The sequence below is a fragment of the Dufourea novaeangliae genome, unplaced genomic scaffold (genome assembly GCF_001272555.1).
Source record: "Dufourea novaeangliae isolate 0120121106 unplaced genomic scaffold, ASM127255v1 scaffold170, whole genome shotgun sequence".
In the NCBI taxonomy this organism is placed as follows: Eukaryota; Metazoa; Arthropoda; class Insecta; order Hymenoptera; family Halictidae; genus Dufourea; species Dufourea novaeangliae.
The window spans coordinates 830,818-857,356 of NW_015374081.1; the positions used below are offsets into that span (position 1 = coordinate 830,818).

Here is a 26,539-nt window from a genome sequence, read left to right on the forward strand (position 1 = left end):
GTTTCCTCTTCGTGAATGCGAAACGCACAAACTAACACGTGAAGCTACTCTTCGGCTACTGCGCCTATAGTCTTGCGTACTCCGACGACCACTATATTCTTTCGGATATATTACATAGTGTGTGTAAACATTTATCATTTTATCAGTGACGCAGAGCTGTCTGCTCCTAGCAACTGACCCGGACGTAGTATTATCGGATGATTCAACAAGTATTTTGTACAAACTGTATTTAACGTGGGAAGAGCGTTTCATTACTCTGACGTTAAAGTGTGCTGGCTGTGAATAAATTTTTATACTTGCCGGATCCTGCACCTTCGGTTTGGTAGAGATTGAGATAGAACGTTGTTCAAAATTGACTATGACCTTGAACTCGAAGGTTAAATGTTTTATCATTGCATTATGTTCTACTCATCGTGGGGATAAAAAGTCTGAAAGGTACCATAGGTCAGAACTCAACCATTCGATTGAAAAATGATGTTGAACTTTCATCCGTTTTTGAACTGATTTTATTTACAATATATTTATATGTCCCATTCAGAACTCAGATATCGATCTGCACGTCACGTTAAGCGAAACTGCGTCTTCTGTTTCAGCTACACTTCGTTTAATGCATTGGCGTACGCGAACCGGTGAACTTGATGAAAACTTTGGTAAGTACTAGGCGCAGATTCGTAATTTATCCTCCTGCCCGCAATGATACGTGTACCGAGAACTGCCACTCCAAGTTTAATGGTTAGGCTTCGCTAATTCTGTTCGTTTTCACACTGCAAGGGGATTATCGGATAGTCATTTTGTATCCCAGAAACCTTTTTACCGTTCCGTGTCGGGATCGGCCTGCCGCGTTCTATATCAGAGATAAATAATGAAGGTGCGGTTGCAAGGATGCGCGAAACTTCTCGGGCAACTAGTCCTGAAATTATCGATAAATATTGTCTATCTAGTGGAATGAAAGTAGCGACTCTTGAGAATCGAATATCGATGATTGTGGAAATCGTGGATTGATCTGTTGTGGTGTTGTAAATTAGGGGACTACGGTGTTTAATCTGAAATCACTTTATTGTAAATAGATGATCCTATAGGCAACAGACCTTATTTCAGTAGCAGAAATGGAAGTTTAATATTATGTCCTTACAATTACATTTTCCGAAATCCTCAACTGAAATTAATACTTGTCACGTTTATTTATTGCAAATAATATTGTTAATTTCTTAAGAACCGTAAAAAAATTGACCTCTTTTGCTGGAATGGCTTTTGTTGTTTATTATTCATTGGCTGCTATTTGTTTCATAGATGGTAGTAACGCGCTCGCTTTCAATTGTTTTGGATGTGATCGTCATGGATATCGCTCAATTAATTTCCTTCGCAAGGGTTTAACAAGCTGTGTATAAGGCTATTGCACACAAAGAGGTACGTCTCGTGTGTATGTAATGCATGTAAATTGAACGAGGTCGCTCGTTTGACAAATAAGCACAATCAGTAGTCAAGGTCACTGCGACACTATGTACTTTGTAGCGATAGGTGTCACGTGTGAAGTGATACCATGGGGGAAGTAGTCTTTATCATCTATTTCAATTAATCTATGTTACTTGTTAGCCTGGCAAGTGTAACGAATGAAGCACATGTTATAAACGATTTACGACCAATATGTTTTCAAGGATAGAACAATCTTTCTTTCGTAATTGAATTTCTCAAAATTGTTATAGAGATCTGCATGTGCTTCATGCATGCAGTTTTACATCTATATTATAGATGGTAATGATGTTGAAGTTCTGATAGCACGTAAATCAAATTTACCACTCGAGAGCGTTGATTTGTCAGTGAATTTTGCATTCTTGGGGGCCTGTTAAACGGAGCTTATGTGTAGGCTGCTTCTGATACGGGATCGTCTCGCTTGTCTTTCTTTCTCTCTCGCTTTCTCTCTCTCTGCCTCTGTGGCTCCTGCCAAAGGCAGAGCCTCTGGTAATTAAGTCGAGCCCACAGCGACGTCGCTTCCATTGTGCAAGGCAAATGGGCTGCGTAAAATCACTAAAAATGGATATTCTTTCTATCCTCTCCTTATCCTTCATGTAAAGTCGAATAGTTTGAGCCGAATGAATTGCCGTGTGCACTGAATATACCAAATCCATTCTTATAATTACCAAAATGCAAGCCTAAAGCAGTCAATCACCACGTGACGATCGCAGTAAAAACAGAGAAGAATCCCTCCTTTTGCAAAAGGAAAAAGAAAAAAACCTCGAGCCAGTGCTCGCCTTGAAACCTTAGAAACATCCGCCGGAGGATTTACGACGGAACGAGTTTCCAGTTCGAGTCGAATCTGATCGAATGAAACCCGATTCGAGGGTAATAATACATGCTGCACGGTGTTCTCCGTTTACCCGAAGTGCAATCCAGCAAACAGACCAGGGGGCCACGGATCACGCGAGAAGGGAAACGAAAATATTGTTCCGCGAAGATACATTTCGTTCGTGTTGGCTGCGTGACACGAAGTGCGATGGCGCCTTCGTGTGCGCGATCGCTGTGTGCTTATGCTGAAACGTACCTCGACCGGGTGGATAGGAAATCCAGTTGAAACGAATTCAAGAAAATCCTCTCTGGGGAGTGGACGACGACTGGTGGCTGCTACCTCCGGAGGAGTCTCGGCGAACTCTTTGACACGGGGACACTTTAAAAACGTGCGAGGAATACCTAAAGTGCCGCCACTTTAGCGGTAACGACTCGCTCCCATTCCCCTCCTAGGTAGACGTGAGTTCTTTCTTGCGTTCGTAGACGCGAAATTACTTCTCTGCCGCGCTACGATTCGCTCTTTTTGGGATCTTAATTTAAATCGTGATTTCTTTTCATAAATATTTATCGCCGTCGCTGGTGGGAGGCAACGAGGGGGCTGTGCTCTTTTTACCGCAGCTGGCAGTCAGAAATGTTCATCTCATTCGGATTGACACTTTAAAAAGGAATATCATAAAAATCCACGTTAAAATCTCAGACACTAGAAGTAAGAGCCACCAATTTGTTCACAAAAGAGAGTTACAGCAAAATATTCAAATGTGGGGGACTCAAGTTATCTCGTTCAGGAATGTGAGGGTTAAATGATCGCAAATGGATTAACGAATTTCATTCAAAAAACCCACACGGTTTATTTGTCCGACTCTATCGTGACTTAACCAACGGACGGTTGCAGCGTTTCCCGCGGTGGAGGCGCGAATTTTCAAAACCCGTTGTGTTCCCGTGAAATGTAAGAAGGAGACACCGCGGGTCATAACTCTCGAGCGTCGAACGGAATACAGTTTCGCGGAAAACTTTCGGGTGAACTTTCGCGACACGTCGCGAATACTCCACGTACGTGAAAAGAATTCGGGAACCGGATGCGCGTGCGCACGCGTTCCAGATCGAGGGGAGGTTGGTTATTCGCGCGAGAAAAACGAACACGAACCCTGCCGCGGGGGGGATGACGAACGACCTCGATTACCCGGCAGTCCACGTATGTTCGAAGCCCGTGTAAGACGGATATTGAACGGCCATCAATGACGCCCCCGTCATTAAACCTCGTTTCTATCGATCACAGACGCGGTTTGGGAACCACCTGACGCGCCTCGTGGATCTGCCTCGTTCCGGAGGAATTACACGATGTTCACCGCAGATGCACCGATTCCGTCGGTGAATAATGGCTTCTTGAACTCGGGGAATCTTGTCACGGAATTCTTAGGTCGATAAATCAATCGACGAAACAGCGTTTCAACGTTGCAAATTCATCGGCAATTGGGGGAGGGGGGTGGTAAGTGGGAGTTTCTTGAAATTTCCTCGAGATTAATTGTTATTTTTTTTCTCTGTCAGGGAGGATCAACCATCAATTGTCAACACTGGTTATGGTATAGCCTTGAAAAAAGATTAAAGTTTTTACTAATAGTTCTCATCCAGAGGAACCTAATTCTGTTTTAAATAACATTCTCCGTCTAAGAAAAACGCGACTTTGAGGAGATATGACAAACGAGGGTTAAGCAGAAGATAATACGGTTTTTAGTTCGAACGATGACTGTGTTTCGAAATATTTACGAAGGAAATATAAAAACTCGTTGCAGATCCCGGGTCAATAGTAACCGCTCGCAACGATAAAGAATGTCTGAGTGATTCATGGCCGGTGTTATTCCTGTTGGAAGGGTTTTTCGATAAAATAATATCGATTCTCTTGGGATGGTATTATTGAAACGAATTGTTTTCGTGATTGTTCGGGCTCGTATTGGTCACGTACGATTTTTCTACGCAACAACATGTCAGGAGTGGAAATAGAGGGAGATAGAGGGAGGGGAAGAGCACTTATCGGGGAATAGTGTCGAGTAATTTGAATTTTAACGACCGAAGCGAAAAACGGAGAGTGTCTGATGTAAAAGTTTTCCGTCAACCTTTCGATCACCGTCCACTCCATTTTTGGCGATGTAACGATGGTTTACAATGTACTTGTAAGAAGATTGTAACGTCCACGAGATTGGATTTGCTGCGCGGGACACGCGTCATTTGGACATTGTGTCGATGTTTTGATGGCATCTATTCGAGAGTAAAAATAGTTACAAGCAGAGAATAGATCATATCGCGTTGATTTGTTGCGTCAGGAAGATTAGTTTAATTATGGCTCAAGATTATCGTAACTTTGCGTGACCTTATATAATATTAGTACGCAGTGTACATTGGCAAGGAAATTTTATTACCGTAAACGGTTGCGAACGATTTGCTGTGACAATATTTTATCCATAGAACAGTTATTTACTACTTTTCAACGCTGATTCCCACAAACAGTACACGGTCAAGCCCCATTTCGTTTTCTTTCTACAACCATGTCTACACAAACATACACCAACCTGAAATTGTTACCTTCGCTACCACAGAAATACATATAAAACAATCAGACACTGAACCGCATCAACGAGAGAAGGCACAGATCAACAGTCAACAGAACACACTTGACATTCAGAGAGGAAACATCGATCATTCAGATAGAACTCACCTATCAAATTTTGTTACATGTATTAAAGTTTGGGCGGTTATCAAGTCGTGTCAGCTTAATTGAAATCACAGCACATTGTTATCCATAATCACATTTATCTTTCAACGAGTTTCGTGATATGAAATATTACGGACAAGTGGAGATTATCTCCAATTATGATATTATCAATTTAAAAATGGGACTTCCGTCGTAAATAAGTTCTTCGCGCTGAATCGAAGTGGATAGTGAATTCGAACAAGAAATAAATAAGCTACGCCAACATAAACAAAAATCGAATTTTTGTATTATTAATCCTAGATTTTCGTCACACGACAATACATTTCCACGGACAGAACATCCACTTTCAGATTCACAGATTGCAAAAAGTAATTCATGGAGTAGAATTGAATCGTTTAATAACAAGGGCGGAGTCCCGCTGAACATTTCGGTATACATTTGAAACGAGGTTAGTTTCAGGGGAGTTTTCGACCAGCTGGGGATTAATTTAATCTACATATTACCATTCGCGTCAGATGCATTTGCATTCTTGAGACGAACGCCTGCGAAGCCAGCGTCTTCCGGTAAGCGTCACCGACGTGTCTGTGAATAGACGCTGGATGTTACATTCAAAGTCGGCTTTCAATCAATCGAGTATGTACTTGACCTGGAATCACAGTGTTACATAAGTAAATTCGCGTATCTTCTTCGGTAGCAGAATTATCTAATGTGTGAAATAGTAAACACTTTAAGGTTAGCGAGTTATCGAATAGATAGAATTTCTGCAATTTTGTAGTTTTGATGTTAGATATCCTTTGATATTGTATTTCTAAAATGGAAATTCAGCATTGGGTAAACTGTATTTATTCCTTCATAAAATGTAGCGGTTAAGGTGTTAATTAATCATATTCTAACTAAATACAAAATCTCTTTGTAAACATGTATATCCTTAGTTAGATAGATTTACATTATTGTGATAACAGATTCTAGCAGTCAAAAACAAGACTCACATCATGGTGGCACCCATAATATCAAAAACGTTATATGTCCTGAATTAATCTTAGAAGAAAAGTAACTATCTCTTAAATTCTTAAAGATACCAAAGTAATTTTTTACTCTTCTGCAAAAAAGAAACAAAAATCGACAAGAGCCTTTTTCGTTATAAGCCCCTCAATACGGATGCTTCTGTCGCTCGACGAGTTTCCGCCCGAGATATCGAGAGCCAGACACAGCCGAAAAAAAAAATAAATAAAAGTTATCCGGTAACGTCACGGACGAGGCCACGGTACCGCAGTAGCATCAGCCTCTGGGAGTTATTTCGACACGGAAAATCTGTCCGGAGTTTCGCGACAATTTTCGGTTGGCCTCTTAGCCACGCGGGATGCACAGTGTGCCTGCCTGAGTTTTCTCTACGGTCGTTCTGAGGAACCGTAAACTAGAACAAGCTCTGCCGCTGCCCTCTCTGTCTTCCCTCGAGTGTGACGAAGTGGTCTAGAGTTCACTCTGCTCTCTTTACATTCAGAGTCCCTCCACCTGTCCACCCTCTCCGCACCCTCCATCATCGCAACAAGTTCCCTCTCGCTCCATGGATCGATAACGTTAATTTCTCTATTCGAGAGCTATTCGACGTAGCTGTATGCGTGTGTATATGTGTCGACGGGACTGGAAACATTTCCTGTACGGGGAGTTACGATCATTGCGATCGAAAGGGAGTGGGGGGCAATTTTCGAAAAGTAGCTTCCATGGAAGCGAAAGTTAACCCGACGGAATATTAACGGCGATGGTCTGACGGTTATACCACCCGCAAAAGAGTAGCCTGTGAGAGGAGGGGAGGACAAGGGGGTCCCGGTGCATTTTATCGGGCGCATTTTCACGAAGCGTGGCAACACGAGCTCCCGCGGCCGACAGCATGAATGTTTGATGGAGCGAGCCTGATCGTTCGGAAGTGGTAGAGTCGCCACCAGCTCGAATATTACCCGCGATAACGTCAGTCGTCGATCAAATAAAAGGGCCCCGTCCCGTAAAACCGGGTGAATCGGCGGAGAACCAGACCGAATGAATAAGTGACTGACAGAAACGCGAACATAGAAAGGGGGTGGGGGTGGATCACCCTGTGATTTGCAGCGACCACCATCATTTTACGAACCACGAAAAATCGTCGTTTTCTTATCAGGCGATTTTCTTATTCGTCGCGTCGAATCACAGTGGGGTTGGAAAAAGGTCGATCTCTCGAACGTTAACGAGGTAGAATAAAGAATACCAGAAGGTCGGTACGAACGATAATTTAATTCGTTAAGTTCAAGGACTGTCTTTTATAAAACCTCTATCAGACGTACTAATGTGTGCGTTCTTCTTTTTTCCATATGTACATCATTCGGAGAAAGTATGAGTCAGGAAATTTATGCTCGAATGTCGTGTGCACGAGACGACCGAGGACAGATCGTTCCCCGACGGTAGGTATATAACCGGGTAGCTATACGTGGCGCCAGGTTGAGAGACTCTGAGCTGGCGCCAGTTTGGCTGGAACCTGACACGCGATCAATCAACCCGCCGTGCCCCCTGTCCACCGGGCCAGGGGTTTACCTGCTGGTTTACCTCATAGCTCGGGGTTTGAATTCGCGCTCTAAATGCGCTGCATAATTTTCAGTGCTGTTGTAAGGGGTAAGGTACGGAGATGGTGGGAAGGGTGGGCCGAACAGAAACTTTTAATTAAAATAGCGTAACAGTTTGCCCGTCCAGAAGGCACCGGAGAATTTAACGAACGTAATTACACAGCTATAACGCGTGTAGAACACGGAGCGAAGGCGCTGAGCTCCTCGCGATGATCCACACGTACGTATACCTGGTGCGTGTGTATACGTTCAGACACAGGGGAGGGTAGCATATTTTCCCGGCAGGCAGGGTTCCCATGTGAAGCTCTGGAACCGGAAGCATCCTCTGTCGTCGAATAACGCGTCAAATACATATATCTGAATTTACATTGGGAACCCTCCCCCACCTACACCTCTCTATTCGGCCCGATTCTAGCAAACTGAGTAAATCCTCGTGTAAATTCTCCTTCCAAAAGGGATAACCTCGACTCACTCGCAAATCCTATTGCCGGGCTATCGCGGTATTAAAACCCAGTTCCATGTAATCTGCTGTTGTTAGGTCGGATGATCGAAACGTGATACCACGCCTTGCGCGCTCGCGCGTTCCCGCTCCCGTCGTTATTGTTTATATTAATTTCGTATCACTGTCGGGGTTATTGTTTGCCGAGCGGCGTTACGCGGCCGAACGTGGGGGAAACGGAGCCACGGGTCACGTGATTCATCGAGTTCGCGGTGGCCGACGACGGAGAAACGCGAGCCGTAATTGTGAATTATTTTCAGCGGGCGTCGTTCATCCTGTAAACCCCTTCTTGTCGCCCGTCATGGCCCCAACCCCCACTCCGGTTCGTGTTTCTTCCGCTGGGGGCTTACCTTCGCGCCAAGTCCGCCACGGTCATCGCCACCTTTACTTTTACGTTAAGAAAAATTTCACCGTAAAAGGATGTTACGTTGGATTACGGTAACGACATTTTGGACGTAACGAAAGAACGGATGAAAGGGGCGGGAAGGGGGTTAGATGGACGATAGATGGGACACCTCGTTGGCTCACACATAAACCGTTTCATTTTCCATCGGCTGTGTGTTGTTGGAGCGCGTGTCGCCGTGAAACGCGTACCAGTCGCGAAGTAAAATCTCATTTGGCCGAAGGACGAAGGCCCACCAGCACGCGCGCGCGTGTGTGTGTGTGTGTGTGTGTGTGTACAGAGGCGCGCCTAGACGGGATAAAATTACGTCGAGTTTGTCGTCTTTACGAGCCACGACCGACGACGACGACGACAGGGCGTCGCGCTGGTCGGTGTAACAAGCAGAAACCGGTAAATTATGTTCTTGCCTTACCTGTACCCTCGGGCGAAATCCATTTCACCTTAGCCTCCTCTTCCTACCTTCCGATCTCTGTTGCCCTGGAGTGAAAAGGTTCTTCGAACTCGAAATTTGAAATCGTTCAGGAGTCGCGTCGCGGCAGGAGAAGAAATTGTTCGTGAAACGAACATGTTTAAGCCATTGCTTCCCGCGAAACTGATTGCAAAAGTTCACCGAGAAGCAGCAGATTCGCCTCTCCCACTATCCTCTGTGCCCGAGTTCCTCGTCCCACGTCGTTCGAAGTTCTCTGTCCCGCTCCAGAAAATAAGGTCTATTTCCATTTACGGTGTGAAATACCTACCCGAAGGGCGGCGAGAAAACGGAGATACGGAGAACTAGCAGCCTATTTGCATTCAAATCAAAAATCTTAATGACGAGATTCTTGTCGAGCGAGGGCCGGGTGAACTCATCTTCGATTTAGGAAGATTTCGTTTCGACGCGGCAAGTTAGGGGGAGCAAATGACGTTTGCCTCTTATCGAGTCGACTGGCTGGCCCCTTAGACGCGGCGTACCTACCAGATAAAAAAAAAGGAAAAAAATTCGTTCAACTTTCTCATCAGCCACACAGAATTCCTATCCTCTTTCCGTCCAACACCATTGGGTCTGGGACACCAAGAGCCACGGTATTACAACTGTTATTTTAATCGAGATCGTTCGAAGTTTGAACTGGCTCCTTTATCCGGTTATTTGTACAAATATATTCATCGTCGTGATCGACTTTGATGTACTATGATTCCACTCCGATTGGTACTTCTGTGTACATCTCGAGGGCTAGCCACACGAAACAGGTCATCAAACGGAGTATCTCTAACCCACACCCCCGACGGTTCGAAGGGTAGACACGCTGAAGGCTAGGTAGTGAGCAGGGGGTTTCGTGAACGAGCGACATCGCGATATCGAGCCGGGCGGAGTTTACCATATATAAGCTTGTCGGTCGGGTTTCGACGACGACGTCACGATTTTCCGGCAGGCGATATCGAAGTCCCGTTGCGGATTTTCGCGCGCGGCACAACCCGAGATTGGAGCTGGTAACGACGCGTCGACGATGTTTACCCAGACACGAGGTGGGGTGCTGGTGGGAAACGATCCTCCGTGATTCGTGTGTACGTGCCCGCGAAAGTGCTCACGGAGTCCTGCACCGTGAAACTTACGACTCGTTTATATATCTATCGACCCGGCGCCGCGAACTTCAGCTACTTTGTGAATGCATCGAGAGTTCAACGGCCCCCCGGGAATCGAACGGCGCCGCGGCGGTGGAATAGAGAAATTCGTGGCCGCAAACAACGCCCGGCGAGTTTCGGAATTTGTGATCCTTGTTTGTGGGTGGGAAATTAACGGGGAATCAGGAGTGTGTATATTTGTTCGGTGTCTTCCGTATCGGTACCTATATCGCGAGAAATCTTAATAGGAATTTAGTACCATTTATTAAGAAACAAACTGAGCCATAGTAAATGAGTGCAGAGTAATGTTGACGCAATTCTGTTGGTTAACACGTGCAGGATCGTGTGACCCACCAGTGGGTCGTTGGATGATGCTCGTATTTGCTGGGCGGATGAACCGTTGGGTCACTGCAGGCAAAATGTTTAGAATAACAGTACAAACTAATACAATCTAGCATTAGCGCAACATGTTCCGTGAATATCGCTGTTGTCTCGAGCCTTCTAACTTCACGCACAAATGATTTCTTTTTATTATTAGACTAAACGAACCGCGAAGTCTTCGGTGTTTTAACGCGTTAGATACCGTCATAAATCACACTGTATTTAGTGGTTAAAAGCGGCGTTTAAGGTTGTTTTATGAATGACCACGAAGCCGGAACGAATATCTCGTGCCCGGTGCTCATACGTTTCGTGCTCTCGAGCCGAGCAAGGGGGCTGTTCCAGTTTTGGATAAGCCGGTTGAATAAAAGGACGGTGGTGAGTGTGTTGGGTGGATGGGGGGGGGGGGGGGGCCAGGCTTCCTTCAACCCCTCCTGGTTCCGCTGGTGTGTTATCTGCAAACTTCTCAGTACCGGTATCGCAGTATTCGTAGTCAGTCATGATTCATTCGTCCCGGTTACGGTGTAATTCGACGATCATGAACCGTACCTGAATCGCGTGCGATCAAGGGAAGAACCGGAATTCGAGGCTTGAATACCGTAATTTCGGCTGCGTAAGTTTTAACCCTGTTATCGATTCAACTTAGACCGCGCCGCCGGCGCTTATCAATTTTGCACACCTCGATCGCGCGGCATGCGGTACGATTGTGCTTCGCTTGCCACCCGGGAGTGCATTGCACTGCAACTTTTTATTTTTATCGATCCACAGAACTTGTAAGGAACAAGATAACTTTCCTGCAACACCGTACAGTGTGCCTATTATCGTTGAAAAATACAGAAGCTTTTCTTCAAATGACAATGGTATTGTTTAGTACTTGCAATTCTTACGATTTCATCGAAGAATATAAAATAAAGTAATGTCGTTTCCATTGCAAACCACCACTTTTACTCGTGAAGCCTACAACCTAAAAGGAATATTAACACTTTCGGTGCTATGACGATGTATACACGTTTCACGAATAGTAGTAGTGCCATAAAGTGTAGAATATTCTACGCACACGCGATTCATTCGTCAAAAGTATTGCCGCATCGAAGAGGTTAGGGGATATTGATTTCTATGTATTTTATATAATTGTCGAAGGCTATCTTCTCCAAAGACTTGAGAACTCCTCGTTATAGCCAGCCCAAGGGCCCTCTGATGGTCCTTGGAGGATACCTCCGCATGGGTCCTGGTAAGTCTCTAGAGGTGGATCTGCTCTAAGTTCTACGTATGTTTCTTTGGTGGCGTTCTTCCCAAGATACTGCTTAGTGCCGATTGGGGACCTGTCGAAGAGATCTCAGAGTTTCTATGAGCACGTACCGAACGTTACCAAGGTACCCTAGAAAGCCCAAATGGGATCAGTTCCAAATGCTTGAAAGGTTTACACCTCTAAACTATAGATGCCGATGAGCCCTTGGAGGGGTCATCTAAAGATTTTCTTCCTTTAAGTTTCTTCTCATCAAATACTACCACAGTATCACCATGAAATGCATTATATGTACTATAGATACATATATTACAATTTTCACATTACTTTGTCGAGCTACAGAACATATTAAATATGGGACACGTGCATTACGATCCATTAATCTTCAATAACGGTGACATTGTGCAAAGTTGTCGTCTGGAATGTATTATTTCGCCGCGGTACATCGACTGCAATAACACGTTCGTCCCATTCAAGTGGGATTTTCAAAATGAATTCCTTGGACCCGGTCACGACGGTAACCCAAGATTTCGCAACCTGGTCTCGATAGAATATTCCGTTCACGTGTACACTATGCACCGTATGCTTTTTCGCGAAAATAGTACACGGTAAAACGTCGTTCCTCCAGCTGGAACCTGAATGTCTAACAACGGCGTAGCGACTGCGCGTGTTTCCGGAAAATTAAATCACTCTGATAATGCACGGTATCCCTTACTCTTGTCGCCCGTAACGAACATTCCACCAATTCTCGAACCGGAATAATCGTTTCGGGTCTGATAGAGCATTAGCGAAAGACGACCGAGAAATTACGCTCCTGTATCGTGGCTGTAATATCGACTGTATGTATTCCGGTCGTGTACTGTGCAAACTGTATTACATGTCTATTCTACATTCTCTAATTTTCGGAGTGAGAGCATAGCAGATGGGATCTCCTCGTGCTTCTATAAATCGTAAGTAGAAAATTCCAAGGAAATTCTTGTAGAAAATTCGTGACAGGTACGGTAGAATTAAATAGTGTCGTGTTTTAACCCTTGGTCTGCAAGCGAATCGGAAGCAGGACGTTCTTATTACTAATTTAGAAAACATCCAATTGTTTGTATCAATTTTATAATATGTAAAAACAGTAGTTATGGCAGAACAAGCATATGATAGACATTGATGGATGCAAAGCGGTGACAGATTTAATAATGGTCGTTTACAACTCTCCTGTTACAATGAAAAATAAACGTCTAAAAGTGCTCTTCGCAGTCAAAGGGTTGAGTAAAATAAGCTTAAAGTATCCGTTTACTGGGGTATTATTTACCTGAAACGTTGCGTAAACGATTACCAATTTGGGATGTATCAGCGCGTCGTTACGCCAATGCTTGTGCTGCACACGCTCGAAATTCCGATCAGGAATTTCTGGAACGCGAATTCCGCCACGATTTCTCGCGATGTAATCCGCCTACCCATGAAATATGTATGTCGCGGATAGTCCGTGCATAGACGATCGAATTAACCAGAGGATCATTTCCCTAGATATTTCACGCTTCTGATCTGTTACGGACTCCCAATCGACGACGGTCTACGAAAGAAACGCGTGGTTGGCGACAGAGGGCCGTACGAAATCGGGTGTCTTGTTACAACGATACCTTCCACATTCTCATTTGCGAGTCACTTCATCGTGGAATATGAATATTCCGTCCTAATATAAAAAAGATTTATATAAAGGTCTTGTCGCAACTGACCTAGCTATCGAGGTGCAGTCTATATCAGTGCATCACCAATACCTGTTTTTCTCGTATGTACATGCATTACTAATGCTTGACATCGCATATTGCGATCCAGGTTACATTTGCATACAGTTTCATACTAATCGATGAATCATTAACAATGATTCATGTCCTTTCTCCGTCCAGGAACGTGCTAAAAGTTTAGAATCACGACCACACAGGATACAATTTTTAAACCTCTCTGCATTATTCCAATGTAAACGCATAATTTTTCAAAAAAAAAGTACATACCCTCAGTTTCAATATCGAACGGTCATTTCGTTTTACGTTCCATTTCGGGACACGCCTTCAGGTCGATCTTTGCATTCGAAGAATTTCCATACGGAATAATTCCGTTCACGATCGAATATGTCTAGAGATGGATCACGCTCTCTGTAGTTTGGTCGCAACGTATTCCCGATGTACGTAACACGTCGAGAGAACGTGAGATCATCCGCGGTGGCATCCACACCCACGCAAGGCGACCAGTGACGTCACTTGCGGCTTGCATCGGGCGGCAAGCGGTCGGCTCCAGCAGAAATGTCCCAGCTCCGATTGGGTCGCTTCTGGTTTTCTCCTCGTCACACACCATTTACGCCCCCCTCGGTCCATTGCCTGTGTTACCACGGCACACTTCGGATCGAGCCTGGTTTTCGACGTGTTCTCGCCGTGGAATATCCGTGAATTTTCGCGCGAAAGTGATATTCTTCGGACCGGAAGTTTCCCCCACCGCCGTGGGTTATATATCGAACTAGGCCGCCGATGCAACGGAAAGATAACGGGTGGGTTCAATTTCATCGTGCTTCCTCCTTCCTTCCCCCTCCCGAAAACTTTACGATCGGTACACGTGTCCCGAAGCGTCAAATTTTTTGCGAGCTTCCGCTTTTACCAGAGGAAAATCGTGGACTGGGAAACCCATTCCCCTTCCCCTTAATCGATTTTTACGAGTGAATCCACCGACGCGTGTGGACTATTTTCGTATCGGGGACATACAGGCTCTGTATCTTTTGAATTATGCTATCCGTAGCCGTTCCTTGATATTATCGACGCGTTTGGAAACCTGCAACGGGATTAATTTTACTGTATATTTCACGATAATCGCGGGGAAACTGTGTGTAAGAGCTGCGAAATCGGTATTGTTTCGGGCGTCTCCTCCGTTTGTCCAGTGTTATGCCAGCTAGCTTTTGTTATGCAGATCGTCTCGAAGTTTCGTTCGCAACGGGGCATAGCGCCTTTCGTTACAAGAATATTATTCGGTTCCGTGGCCGGATCCCGAAAAGAGTAACGACCTTACGTTGCACACCGCCGTGATCAGGGTGGGGCAGTTTAACGCGGCGGCACGTTTTGGATGTTTCTCTTTGTGAACGGTATATCGTCCGTGCGTGAGAGCCCTCTCTTTGTCCACGTTTGATATAGAGGACCGCCGAAAACTGTGTCCGCGAGAAGAGACGTAATAACGCACCGCGGTCCATTAACGGATCATCCGAAATACGGTCTTGGAAATGGTGGTTCTCGTGTCAATTATCGTGTAGGTTTTATGCGTTATTATCAATAAGATGGTGGATTCGCATGTTTGTTCTTGTGAATAGGTATCTGCAATATGTGATTGTAAATATTAATGATGAAATATTAAGCCAAGAGGTAATCGTAGGCGTAAAAAGAAATCGAAAATGTGGATCAAAATTTAGTATGGAGTTTCGTTTTTGAAAAAATTGACTTTGAAATCTATCCGATCTATTCATATTTGCAGTAAAAGGAATTGGTGAGTAATGAACGGATTATAGTTAACCAAGTTCTATTCAATAATTTTTTTTAATAATTAAAACCAGATTCAGAGAACGTTTATGTTAGATATTCGACTTGTTTTTACGTGTAGTATTTTTTGCTCCGTGATTGTACTCGTACCAGGAATTTTACCACATGTTGTAGTGTATCTGTAAATGTTCTCGGTTGAGCTTATAATCTGTTGATGTTATACATACATACGTGGGCTGAAGCATTCGATCCGATAGTGGGTTACGTGCCTGTACCGTGTTATCGACACTGTCTATAATCCGGAACTTTCCTTCTCGTTGTTTCATTTCCAGTTCCAGTTATTTGCATTCGACTGTTTTATCCAGGCAACTACAAATCGTTACTATTATTTCACAAATGACCAGCAAACATCGTACTTGCCCACCTAAATATTTTCTAATAAACGTACGAAACAAAGTGAATGGCATTCAACGCAAAACAAATATTACTCCAAATTACTAAAAATTATTTCCATAAGACAGTATGCAATTCTTTCTTTACAAACACCATGCAGTGTACATATACTGTATTAACCCTTTATCTAGTGATGTAATAGGGTTGTACCATTATTATTTCTATTATATGTAGACTTACGTTTATTATGTCATTATTTTCCATTCGTCTAAAGACTTCACAAATATCAAAGTTATTTCCTCCATTTTATCAAACTTGACTTTTTTATAAATTAATCTTCATTAAACGGGATCAGGCACCGTCATTTATTCACAGAATTCTACACGGGCGAAAAACAGAACGTTCAACAAAACCTCGAACACCGACGAATGTCCCAGCGATCGAACGTTGATCTCCGTGGTGATTTTAAAACGATTATCGACAGCTTTTAATTCAATTCCGTCGTAGCGAGCAATCTCTCGTCTTCGATTAATCCTGTGTCTCTCGGTTCTGTTGACGCAGGTAGTCGACACCGAGGCGTTGCCAAGGTCACGAGGGAGGAGCTGAGGTCATCGCTGCACCTATGTTGTGCGGCGAACTCCTGAACGGTGGCTTCGTCAGTACCGGAGCGGTACCGGTGGTTCCCTACGGTCTCTTAGGATTCTGGTTACCCGGCTGCCTACGTGCCACCAGTCCGACTTCGTTGAACTCGTCTTACCTGACCCTGTTGGCCGAACTTCTGGCCACGGGCCACCCGGAGCTTCGGGACGAGCTGATGGACCTGGCGAAGAAGAACGATCAGGCGCCCACCGACGGCGGTGTGGTCGACCTTGCCCTCGACTTGTACGCCGACGACATGGACGAGAGCGTCTTCCTCGGTGAGTGCCCATTATTTTTTTCCTTTGCAACAAGACAAAAGGTCATTCTAGATGGAAAAATAAGTCAATAATGTAGATACAAATTTTTCATAGAATATCACTTTTGCTATAAATCGAATATAAGAGACTTGGCTAACGCGTCTGTTCAATAGATTCCGTTTCTACTTAATACGTTCTATAAATTCCAAGATTTTACGAGAATTTTAGGCTTCAACTCCGAGTACACGTCCATTATAACGAAATCCTCTGTTCAAACGCTTGAAAAATTAAACACAGCGGCAAGTCTACAAAAGAATAAAGTTTACTTCGTTGCTGTAACTGGGTTCCACATAGAAATCTATTTGCCGCGGACAAGCGTTCAGCGTGTAATTAACATTTTTAGGTCAAGGGGAGAGGAGTCCCTTTCATCCCCCGGGGGCCGGTTAAAGGCGCGCATTTAAATCGTGCGCTTTGAATATAAAAAACAGGGATATTTCCGTGTTCTTACATCGAATCGATACCGAGCAGAGTACTCATTCTCTCTGTGATACTTTTTAACGGGCACATCTCCATCGGTTCCGGGTGTATATGCTACACTACCGTCCAGAAGTATCCGGATACTTATACGATCATGCAGTTGTGAGAAATATTCTATTAATATTTATAAATATTTTTTATACGCACTGGGTTTATTCATTCTGTTCGCTTATACTGATACTCTATACTGCAGTAAGATGTATACATTCGGACACACCAAGCAGTAAGTGTTTATGTGTCTGCTACATTAAGAAATTTGGGTATGTTGCCAAATGGCAATACGATGCACTTAAGGGTTAACAGTGCAAGAGATTGCGAACTCGTGGTCTAAGGAAGAATGAACGATGGGAGAGTCTGGTACTGTTGTACAAGTAGCCAAAGAAAGTTATTCAATTCGGTCAGTAGTAGCAGAAATGATAGTCTTATTTATTGAAAGATAGTAACATTCTAATGTGGACCAATGTAATATGTCCGGTAGAGTTGGGCGTTATTAAAAAAAAATATTTTTAAATGATTATTTCAATAATATATCATCTTCTTGGGTTGGAAGTTATTCTAAAATAATTGCACATTAGTTTATTTGAACAGATAAGTTATTTTTGTTGGAATTATTTCATTATTTGGCTATCATTTGAAATAATTTTTTATTTTATTTCGTATTTGAATAAATGTTTCCTCAAAATATATCACAAACAATTTAGTTTTCTATTATGCCAAGCTTGTCAGAAATACAGATGTCCTTACTCATACGTATTATTCAAGGGCAACCAGACAAAACATATAGTGTAAATAGTACTCATTGCAAGGAAACAAGTGAAGCAGTACAAGCAGTATTAAAGGGAATAATAATACAAGATATAGTATTTAAAACCTCTAATTATTTGTTATTTTAAATAATTTTTGAAGATGATTTATTCGATCTGGACATAAAATAGCGTTGCTTTTCATAATTTATTCTTCCAATAAAATTAAGGATAGAGTTCAAATGAATAAAATTCTTCTTAATCATTTGTTATCTTTATTTCAAATAAAACTGCTCAGGTCTGGTGTACGGACTCTTTTGGTCGGTAGTATGCATCGGATGTCGTTTCTACCGGACAATCGACCTCGTTTATCCGATCCGCTCTATATACGACGCCTCGCAGGGAGCGGGGGCGGGGCTCCGTTGTCTAATGGGTTTATTTCGAAATTGTGTGCTCCGTAGCTACGCGAGTCGCCGTATTTCGCGTTAACGGGCAATAATACGGAGTGTGTCGTGACGACATCGCGAAAGTAGCCGCTCGTTGGCAAAAGTGAGCGGCGAGGAGCGGGTATCGCGATTGCGTTCTCGGATAAATATTCCCGGTCGAAGCTCGTAGATCCGTAATGTTGTTCCCCTCCCTGTTCCTAGTGCAGGCACTTGGCACGATTCGTAGACGAGCAAACAACCGTCGTGGTTCGGTTGACAAATTCCGGGATCGGGGTCGCATATTAAACCTCGCCAAGAAGAAAGAAATGTTTTCTTCTCTCGCGATTAAATGTATGTACGCGTCGTTCCACCAACCATTCCAAATCGTAGACGGTTACATATCACGACGGGTACGTTTTATAAAGCGAAGTCTCGAGACATATTCGCCTCCATCATTTTCGCGACAAAACGTCCACGATGTTCTTAGACGCGGGACCCCCAAACGATCCCTTTCTTTCCGTCCATCGACTATTCGGCCCCCGCGACCAGGAGTCTGGCCGTCGTCCAAACTCTTTTCTTCCGTTCCGTCTGTCTTTCTCCCCTTTAATTCTTTCCTTTCCACCGGGTATTCCGGAGCCGCGAGAACTCGGTGCCTCTCTACTAAATAATGGGCGAACGTTAACAATCTTTGCAGCTGTTTATCAAGATTTAGACCCCCAACTGGTCGTTACGGGAACGTGCCGCCGCCGCGTACCCTCTTTCCGTCCGACGGACGGGAATTTAAGGGTGTCCTATATTAACAGGAAGGCTCTTCCACGGGCCAGACGGACCGTGATTCTTGTCGGGGCTTCCGCTTCATTACGGCTGTCGTCATACTGCGAGTTTTAATTCCGTCGATTCGTCTTCGAGTTACTTGTTCTGTCCACGACTATCGTACCTTCAACGTGGTCGTCGATAGGAACCGCCTGTGGGATCTGTGGAACGTTTGAGAACCACAGGTCAATCTGGCAAAAGGTGCTAGTCCTATGGTTCTTATGTAATCTTATGTTAGTATTAATAGGTTATGTTTCATCTTGATTTATCGTCGGAAAATATAGTTTTAAGAAAGTTACCATATTTATCAAAATATTGCGACTATAGACAGTACTAATTATTGCTAAAATCTGAATGCAAGATGCAAATGCAAAAATTGGACTGGTATCATCTGTGTTTTACTTATCTTTCCGAGTAAATGATAAGTTATTCATGAACAGACCCCTGAAGTCTGTATTTTTCAAGCCTCTTTATTGAAGTACAATGAGCTCATACGTACGGTGACTGCCGAAAGTTTCCGGCCAAACTGTAATTTCACCGTATTTTTTGTCATAACTTCACCAGGTCCGTATTTCTTAGAAACAAAAGAACATATTATTTTTGTGCAAGAAAATTTGTAATATCACCAAATCTGAAGAAGCAATGTATCCTCAATATGGGTATATCAAGAGTTTATTCTTATTATATATTTGTAAAAAGATATGTTGAAATTACAGTTTGGCTGGACACTTTTAACAGCCACTCTATGTTTGCTGCACAGAAACTGTTTCTGTCGTCCTCCCCTATCACTCCTTTCTCTATTACCCTGTATTTCTGAAGCACCCTGTATACAAGTTCAGATTTCATCGCTGGGAGCAACAAGTTAAGAGTTGCAAACAAAATTTTTTCCCCTGTCGCAGGATTTATGTTCCTATTTCCATACAGAGACATTGCACTGATAACTTTTCCGGCTGGACTCTCCAGAAGCATTAAGCTTTTCCAGAGACAGGCCGCTTCCTTTCGGTTATCCTTCTTCCCCGACCAAGCGCCCCAGTGTTATCCAGCGGTTTGGTTTTCCTTCTGCCTCGAACTCGACCGGGATCTTAATAAATCGTTTCGTGACTCTATCCTATTTCGTGGCAGGACCACCGAGAGAGAGAAAAATGGAGTATCGCCGTGGATCCTTCGAGATCCCTTAGAAATTGTCGGACACCGGTCTCAGCCGAGCAGGACACTTTTAATCCGAGGATAATTTACCCTTATCGTCGCGCCATCGTTGTAAATTCATGGGAGGCAGATTATCGTCGAACGGAATAAAAGCAGCTGCGGTCGAACAACTAATTTCGAATACGTCGATAATTCTCTATAGATAAATGACTAGGTCTCTACCACCTAATCCACTAATGTTTAAAATTGAATGCTGAAAGGTAGTCTTAATAACAATCCTTTAAGATATTTTAGCGCGAAATTGCGTTTTTGCCATAAAAAAACTTACGGGGGTCACGGAATGTTAAATCCCGCGGTTGTCAGTGGGTCAACAGAATTCTTAACTCTTACTTTCAAATCCCGTAAAAATTTCATTCACCTGAACGCGTTATCATCCACCCTTTTGCCCCCACCCCTGACGGAGCGACTAATCGAGCAACGCGTGAGACGCAAGTTTTCCGGGTTAATTTCCAGGAAGTATCTCGGAAGCATCGATCCCGGTTTCTAAGCGTCGCGCACCAGGTACGAGGACGCCGTCGCATAATTCACGAGAGCTAAGATCGTGGCCCATTATGGCGAGCGATCGAAGCCCCCTCGCGGCCGCGCTGCTGCGTTAGACGCCCCTAATTGGAATATTATTCCCATCCGTCTTATTCGACGGAATAATGCATCGGTCCCGGGCAGGGCGGGGGCTCAAAGCTGGAAAGTGGATTTTCGCGGGTTGGGCTTGCAGAGCCACTTGTCCTCCCGCTGCAAAATGGATGCGTGTTTGATGACAGAACTTGGCGCGCCGCTGGCATCGCTGCTGCTGCGCGGAAACCGACTAAAACTTCGCGAAATTGTATCGAACTCGGGGGGACGCGGGCCCCGAGCTACTTTTATCGGTCATAGTGCTCGGCCTTCCTCCTTAACGGCGGCCTCTCGGCACAAAGGGAGGCGAGAAAACGGTGCCTGGCTAAAAATAATTCTCGTTCGGAGTCCTCTCGCGATATTACGTTTGCCCGGGACGAAATTGCCGAATGGGAACAAGAGAAGGACGGCTGTTAGTGCCTGGCAAAGGGTGTTTGTCGAGTCGAACTGAATATTGCAGAGTCGACGCCGTCTGAAGTGTTCGTTCGGCCAACAAAATGTTTCCGAGCATTGATCTTGGAACAACAATAATACACGAAGAGCGCAGAGGACGAAACGTGATGGAGCCATTTTTGTTGACTTTTCGGATTTTCGTGTCGTCTGGTATCGAAAACGGGGCACTTTAATAGGATATATGCAGTTGAGGAGGGGGACCTGTCTGGTCCAAAAATATGAGCTTTTTAAAATTACGTGTACTGGGCAAGGGCGTGACTAGTGCAAGTGAAACGGGGGAATAATTTGACACGTCCACGGACGACCGAATATCAAAAACTCAGTTTAAGAAGTTAAATGTGAATTTAAGTATAACCCCAAAGGATTGTTGTTATTTTTAAAAAAATAATTATTAACAGAAGAAAAAATTGATAAATGAAATGCCAATCTTTCGAGTCCAGATTAATTATGCATCCTCTTTGTATCTTGGATAATCCTCTAAGGATCAGATCCTTATTGCTTTTACAGTCTATTTTGAAATACCAAATTTTCAGAAACCACCTACAACTCGTACTCCAGCTGTAATACATACACTACCGCACATGAGTTTTGGGACATCTGGTCTGTACAAAGAAAATGTAATGTTTCATAAAAACATATATTTTAGGCCACGCTTATTACTTCCTACAGTCATACATAAGAGTTGTCTATTGAGTTTTAATATGCCCTATATAATATTTACTCCAATTTTTCAGCAATTTCCTAACGTTGCCTAACATTTACTGCAAATTCGATAAGTGTCCTAATATTTATTACCGGTTCCTTATCACCAGTATGTACTAAAACAAGCAACTATCTTCAAATTTTCAATCATTCAAACTTAATATCCGTTCATCTATCACGATGCAGATATATTATTTTAAAAATATATCCTTTGACAAAAGTCCTGCATCGAATCGGTCAGTCGATCGCAAAAGTCATAAATGCAGTCAGTTTCGAAAATGTCGGACGTCAGTTGGAGTCTCACGTATGAACTAACACAGTCTGTCACACCACTGTCCCGACAGTGTCGGGATCGAAACAGACGTTTAAACTTTTCGCCCGTTTCACGTCGACACGCATAAAGGAAAGTGCATGCGCGACGATGGGCACCGGTTGAAATCGTTGAAACTCGGCTCCAACTCGTCCCTGAAAAAAAAGTCTACTTTAACGACCGTTCATTACCGCACGTCACCTGGTTACGCGACCGATAATGTCATAGATAATTCACGGTAACGCGAAATCTCGTTAAGGCTCGAGCAGGATACGTCGAATTTTTTCAATTAAACGAACCAATCCCAACGAAACGCCGAGGAGATTGAATCGAACCCGCGCGGGGGTTTGTTACCCTTATCGGTCACTGGTCCGAGTCCGCAGCTTGAATATGGTCTCTCGTACGCCGAAGAGCGGGATAGGGAGTCGTAACAGTTCGCCGATAAAAATACACGATGACGCGAGCATATTTCTTGATTATCTTCCGACTGGAAAGTTAAATGGTAACTACGATGGAGGGGGGCGGACGGTTGCGCGAGGAGAAAAAAATACGCGCATGGGTAATCGAAAGAGAGAGAGAGAGAGAGAGAGAGAGAGAGAGAGAGAGAAAGAGAGCAACGGGAATCGAATCGATGTTTTTCGGTATACGTATTGAAAATTACCCGGTAAATTAATTCGTTTGACAGATAGAGAGTAGAGGACGAGGAGCAGGACCGTTCCGATGGGTCGTCTGCGCGACAGATTGTTCTCTTTTGTATCGATCGTGCATGAAACGTTTCAATTCGCCTCTCTGTTTTGTTTGCCCCGTTTGCGCGCACGGAGGGGAAACATGCTTGAATATGTGCCCACGAGCAGGCAAAGTTCGACGAGAAAAACAAAAAAGAAGTGCAGAGAAGAAGGGTGAAAACGAAAGGGTTCTCGACAGTCGATTTATAAACATAATGCTTCAGCGGGTTAAACAATCGCGGAACGGCCGTGTCGTTGGATGAAAAACTCGGTGAACGAGTCGCGGTCCTTGACGGGAGGGATTGAAAGTGAACCGGGTGAATGGGGTTACGGATTTCACCACAGGAGACCGATCAAAGTGAGAACGAAAAAATGGCGGGCGACGGGAACCTCCCGCGATGCGCGGGAGCCAATAAAACTGATTCGCCGTGTGGTATCGGCGGTGAGCGCTGAAGATGAAAGACAAATAAAGCCACGTTCCCGTTAATTCGTTGATGCGATCCACCGCGGGCCAGGAATTTCATTAACAGACACGAATGGCTGGAAGAAATTACTTGTTATAATTACAGTTTACACATATACTTTATTGTAAAGCTAACAGACGATTTGAAATTTCACATAATACAGTAGATCCTTAATGAGTGTTCGAAGGCTCCGTTGCAATAGCAACGAGAGGTTCCCAAGTTTAACCCTCACTTTTCAGTGGGATTCAGCGTAGTAATAGAGCTTGAAATTCTGAAGCCAATGATATCTGTTTCAGCCGCATATGGCCATTAATTTAGGAAATATTTCATGTTCAGTGCCGAGGAGCTATATTAATACATACGTATGTATATCTATTTGTCTGCTCACCAGATATCGTCATTAACACCACTATTGCCTTTATCCTAGTTCCTTAACACCTCCTATTGATGGCCTGCTCCCCAGTCGAATAAATGCTCCAATTAAATGCTCTTCAGGCCCGACTATAATATAGGAATACGTGCATTATGCAACTGGGTGGTAGGGGCGGCGGGTCGAAATATGTGATGAAGAACGGACACCGACAGAGCATGAGACTGACGGGAGAATGCAGAGAGGAAAGGAAGAAGGTGGAGGGAAATGATGAGAGAGGTAAAAGGGACCTGGGCGAGACTCTACAATGAAGGGAGGGTTCCGTGGAAGCAGAGGGCCGCCGCGATGTTGCCGTAGAGTGGCTGAAGCGAGACGGAAAACTGAAACGGGAACAATGGCCGCGGTATTATTTTCTGTTTGCTGCGTCAGACCAACCATCACCCCCTCTTCCCCCGGTCGGTTAGTCGGTGTTCCGTCCACCCCCGTGGTTCGCATCTCTCTTCGTTTCCAACGGTGTTCTCTCTCTGTTCCTGTCTGTTCGCCTAGCTTTTTCGCTTCTTCCGTGGCCGTTGCTGGCGGCACGCCGTTCCGTACCAGGATTCCAAGATTACCGGGCTCGATATTTGTCAAATAAACGAATGAGCTCCTCTCTCTTTGCCCCGTCCGTGCTGTGTTTCATTTGACCGAGGGAATAAATCATCCGCTGCTTAATTTCCTTCGGGCGCCTCCGAGGCCCCGGGGCAAGAACAGCGTGCTTCGTTATCGAATTTCCTCGATTCGTGCCGCGCGCGCGACCGTATTCGTTTAATTAAAGGGGAATATTTGTCCCGTTTGCTCTACCCTGGAACTTTTCACTTCTACTCCATGTATTTCCATTTCCCTCGTCGAGAACGAGCGATGTCTGTTTATCGAGAAGAATTCGTCTTCTGCTCGATGCATCCGTATAAATTTCGATTTCAGTCGAACATCAATCTTTCACGCAAACTAACTGTCAGTCATCGATTCTGCGTATGTTCACGTGAAAAATTTCCTGTCAATTTCCCCCGTCGATTTCGACGATATCCACGCGCGTAATTAAATTGGACCAAAGCATTCTCGATATTTCTCGATCGGGGAATATCGAACGAATTCTGATTCCGCGATCCACACGTGATTCGTCTGATTTTACGACTATAGGGTGGATAATCTCGTACGTGTGGGCTACCGAGCGGTGGAGTTTCCTGGAACGTCATATTTTTATATGGTCCAACCGTCCTAACGAGATGGTCTATAACGAACACGATGTTTGCCGAATAAACAAACGATAAATCCCCTCGTATACTCGGCCCAGGGTCTAATCCGCCGGAATGAGATGACGCATAAACTACTCAATTTAATCGGTAAACTTTTCTGAAACTGTGCACACTACCAAATTAGTCTCGCCGTCCTTCTGGTTACGGGTCGTAATCTTTTCCGCGTGATTCGACGGCGTACGGAAAAATGACCGTTCCAAAATTGATGTTCCGAAACAGGGGAACCGCATGACATTGTTCGTCGTAACAATCATGCGAATTAAAATAACGGTTCGGCCAATAATTAAAATGTCATAGAAACCAGCCGATAGTTTCGAAGCCGCGGAGTAATTGCACGGTTTCCGTTCGTTTTGTTCACGTTCGAGATTTATGTTTCTTCTTTCTCGTTTCCACCCGGATCGTTTCTGCCTCCCCCCCCCCCCCCGTTGAGATCCAACGGAGGAGGAGCCGCCTTTTGTCGTTAATCATTTCCGTGCTCCTCGTCAGACCGTCTGCTCCCTCCTGGAAACGAAACTGTTCTCGCAATTAAGCGCATTCAAAGGAAAGACCCAGCTTCCTGCCGGAGGTCTCCGGTACACGTGCTTCCGGCATTGCTCGTTTCGCGGCTAATTCCTATCCCCTCCAACCCTCTCATGTTTCCAGTCGGATCGTCGATATCTCGAAGTAGGCCGTCATCTCCACAGACTTGCACTTTGACATCGATATTACCAGACTGATATCCAAACATACCCGCAAACAATTTGGTCTTTCCTGATTCCGTCTTCGCTTTGCACATGGGATTCCTTTCAGAAGAAATATACAAGGTACGGTCGAAGCAGTGGTATGAGGGGGTAGGAAATGATTTTTTCTGCAGAAATAAATGAAAAGTGCAGAACGTTTCTTTTAAACGAAAATTTATCTAACACGCGCACGTTTGTGCTTGTGATAAGGAGAAACAGTGATTCATGAACAGACATGGTAGAAAAAATCTATTTAATTTCATGGGTATCCAAGGGATTATCGAAATTGATTTTCTCGAGAACTAAGGCTCGTGTAAATAATTTTTGTTCCCCACTTTTGATTTATTTTTGAATAATGAATCATATCCATTTCACTTGTACCATCATTTTGGTCAAACTTTGTGTACAGATTGTAGTGAAAATCATGGAAGAGTAACGTAAAAGGTGATTCTTCGTGGGAGAGTAAATTGAAAATGTAATATTAATTTGTTACAGTTATAGGAAGTTTTATTGATTGTGCACTTGACTTTGAGAATTCGTCGAGTAAGTAAGTTATCGTGGTTGTGTATGACTTGTTGTTTTGCCTTCTCGAGAAATATTGTGACATATTAATAATATTAGACTGTTATCTTCTCAACGAAAAACAAAATAACACGGATGACTATGGGTTTTC

General features: G+C 44.0%; 1 protein-coding gene across 1 annotated transcript in view; it reads left to right on the forward strand.

Annotated features, from left to right (window-relative positions):
* The first annotated feature begins 16,224 nt into the window (after positions 1-16,224).
* Positions 16,225-26,539, forward strand: part of LOC107190653 (amyloid beta A4 precursor protein-binding family B member 2-like) — a 164,728-nt gene continuing 154,413 nt past the window's right edge. Inside the window, exon 1 of the mRNA XM_015579495.1 lies at positions 16,225-16,519. Within this exon, the coding sequence (XP_015434981.1) occupies positions 16,225-16,519 (295 nt within the window). The remainder of the gene's footprint in view (positions 16,520-26,539) is intronic.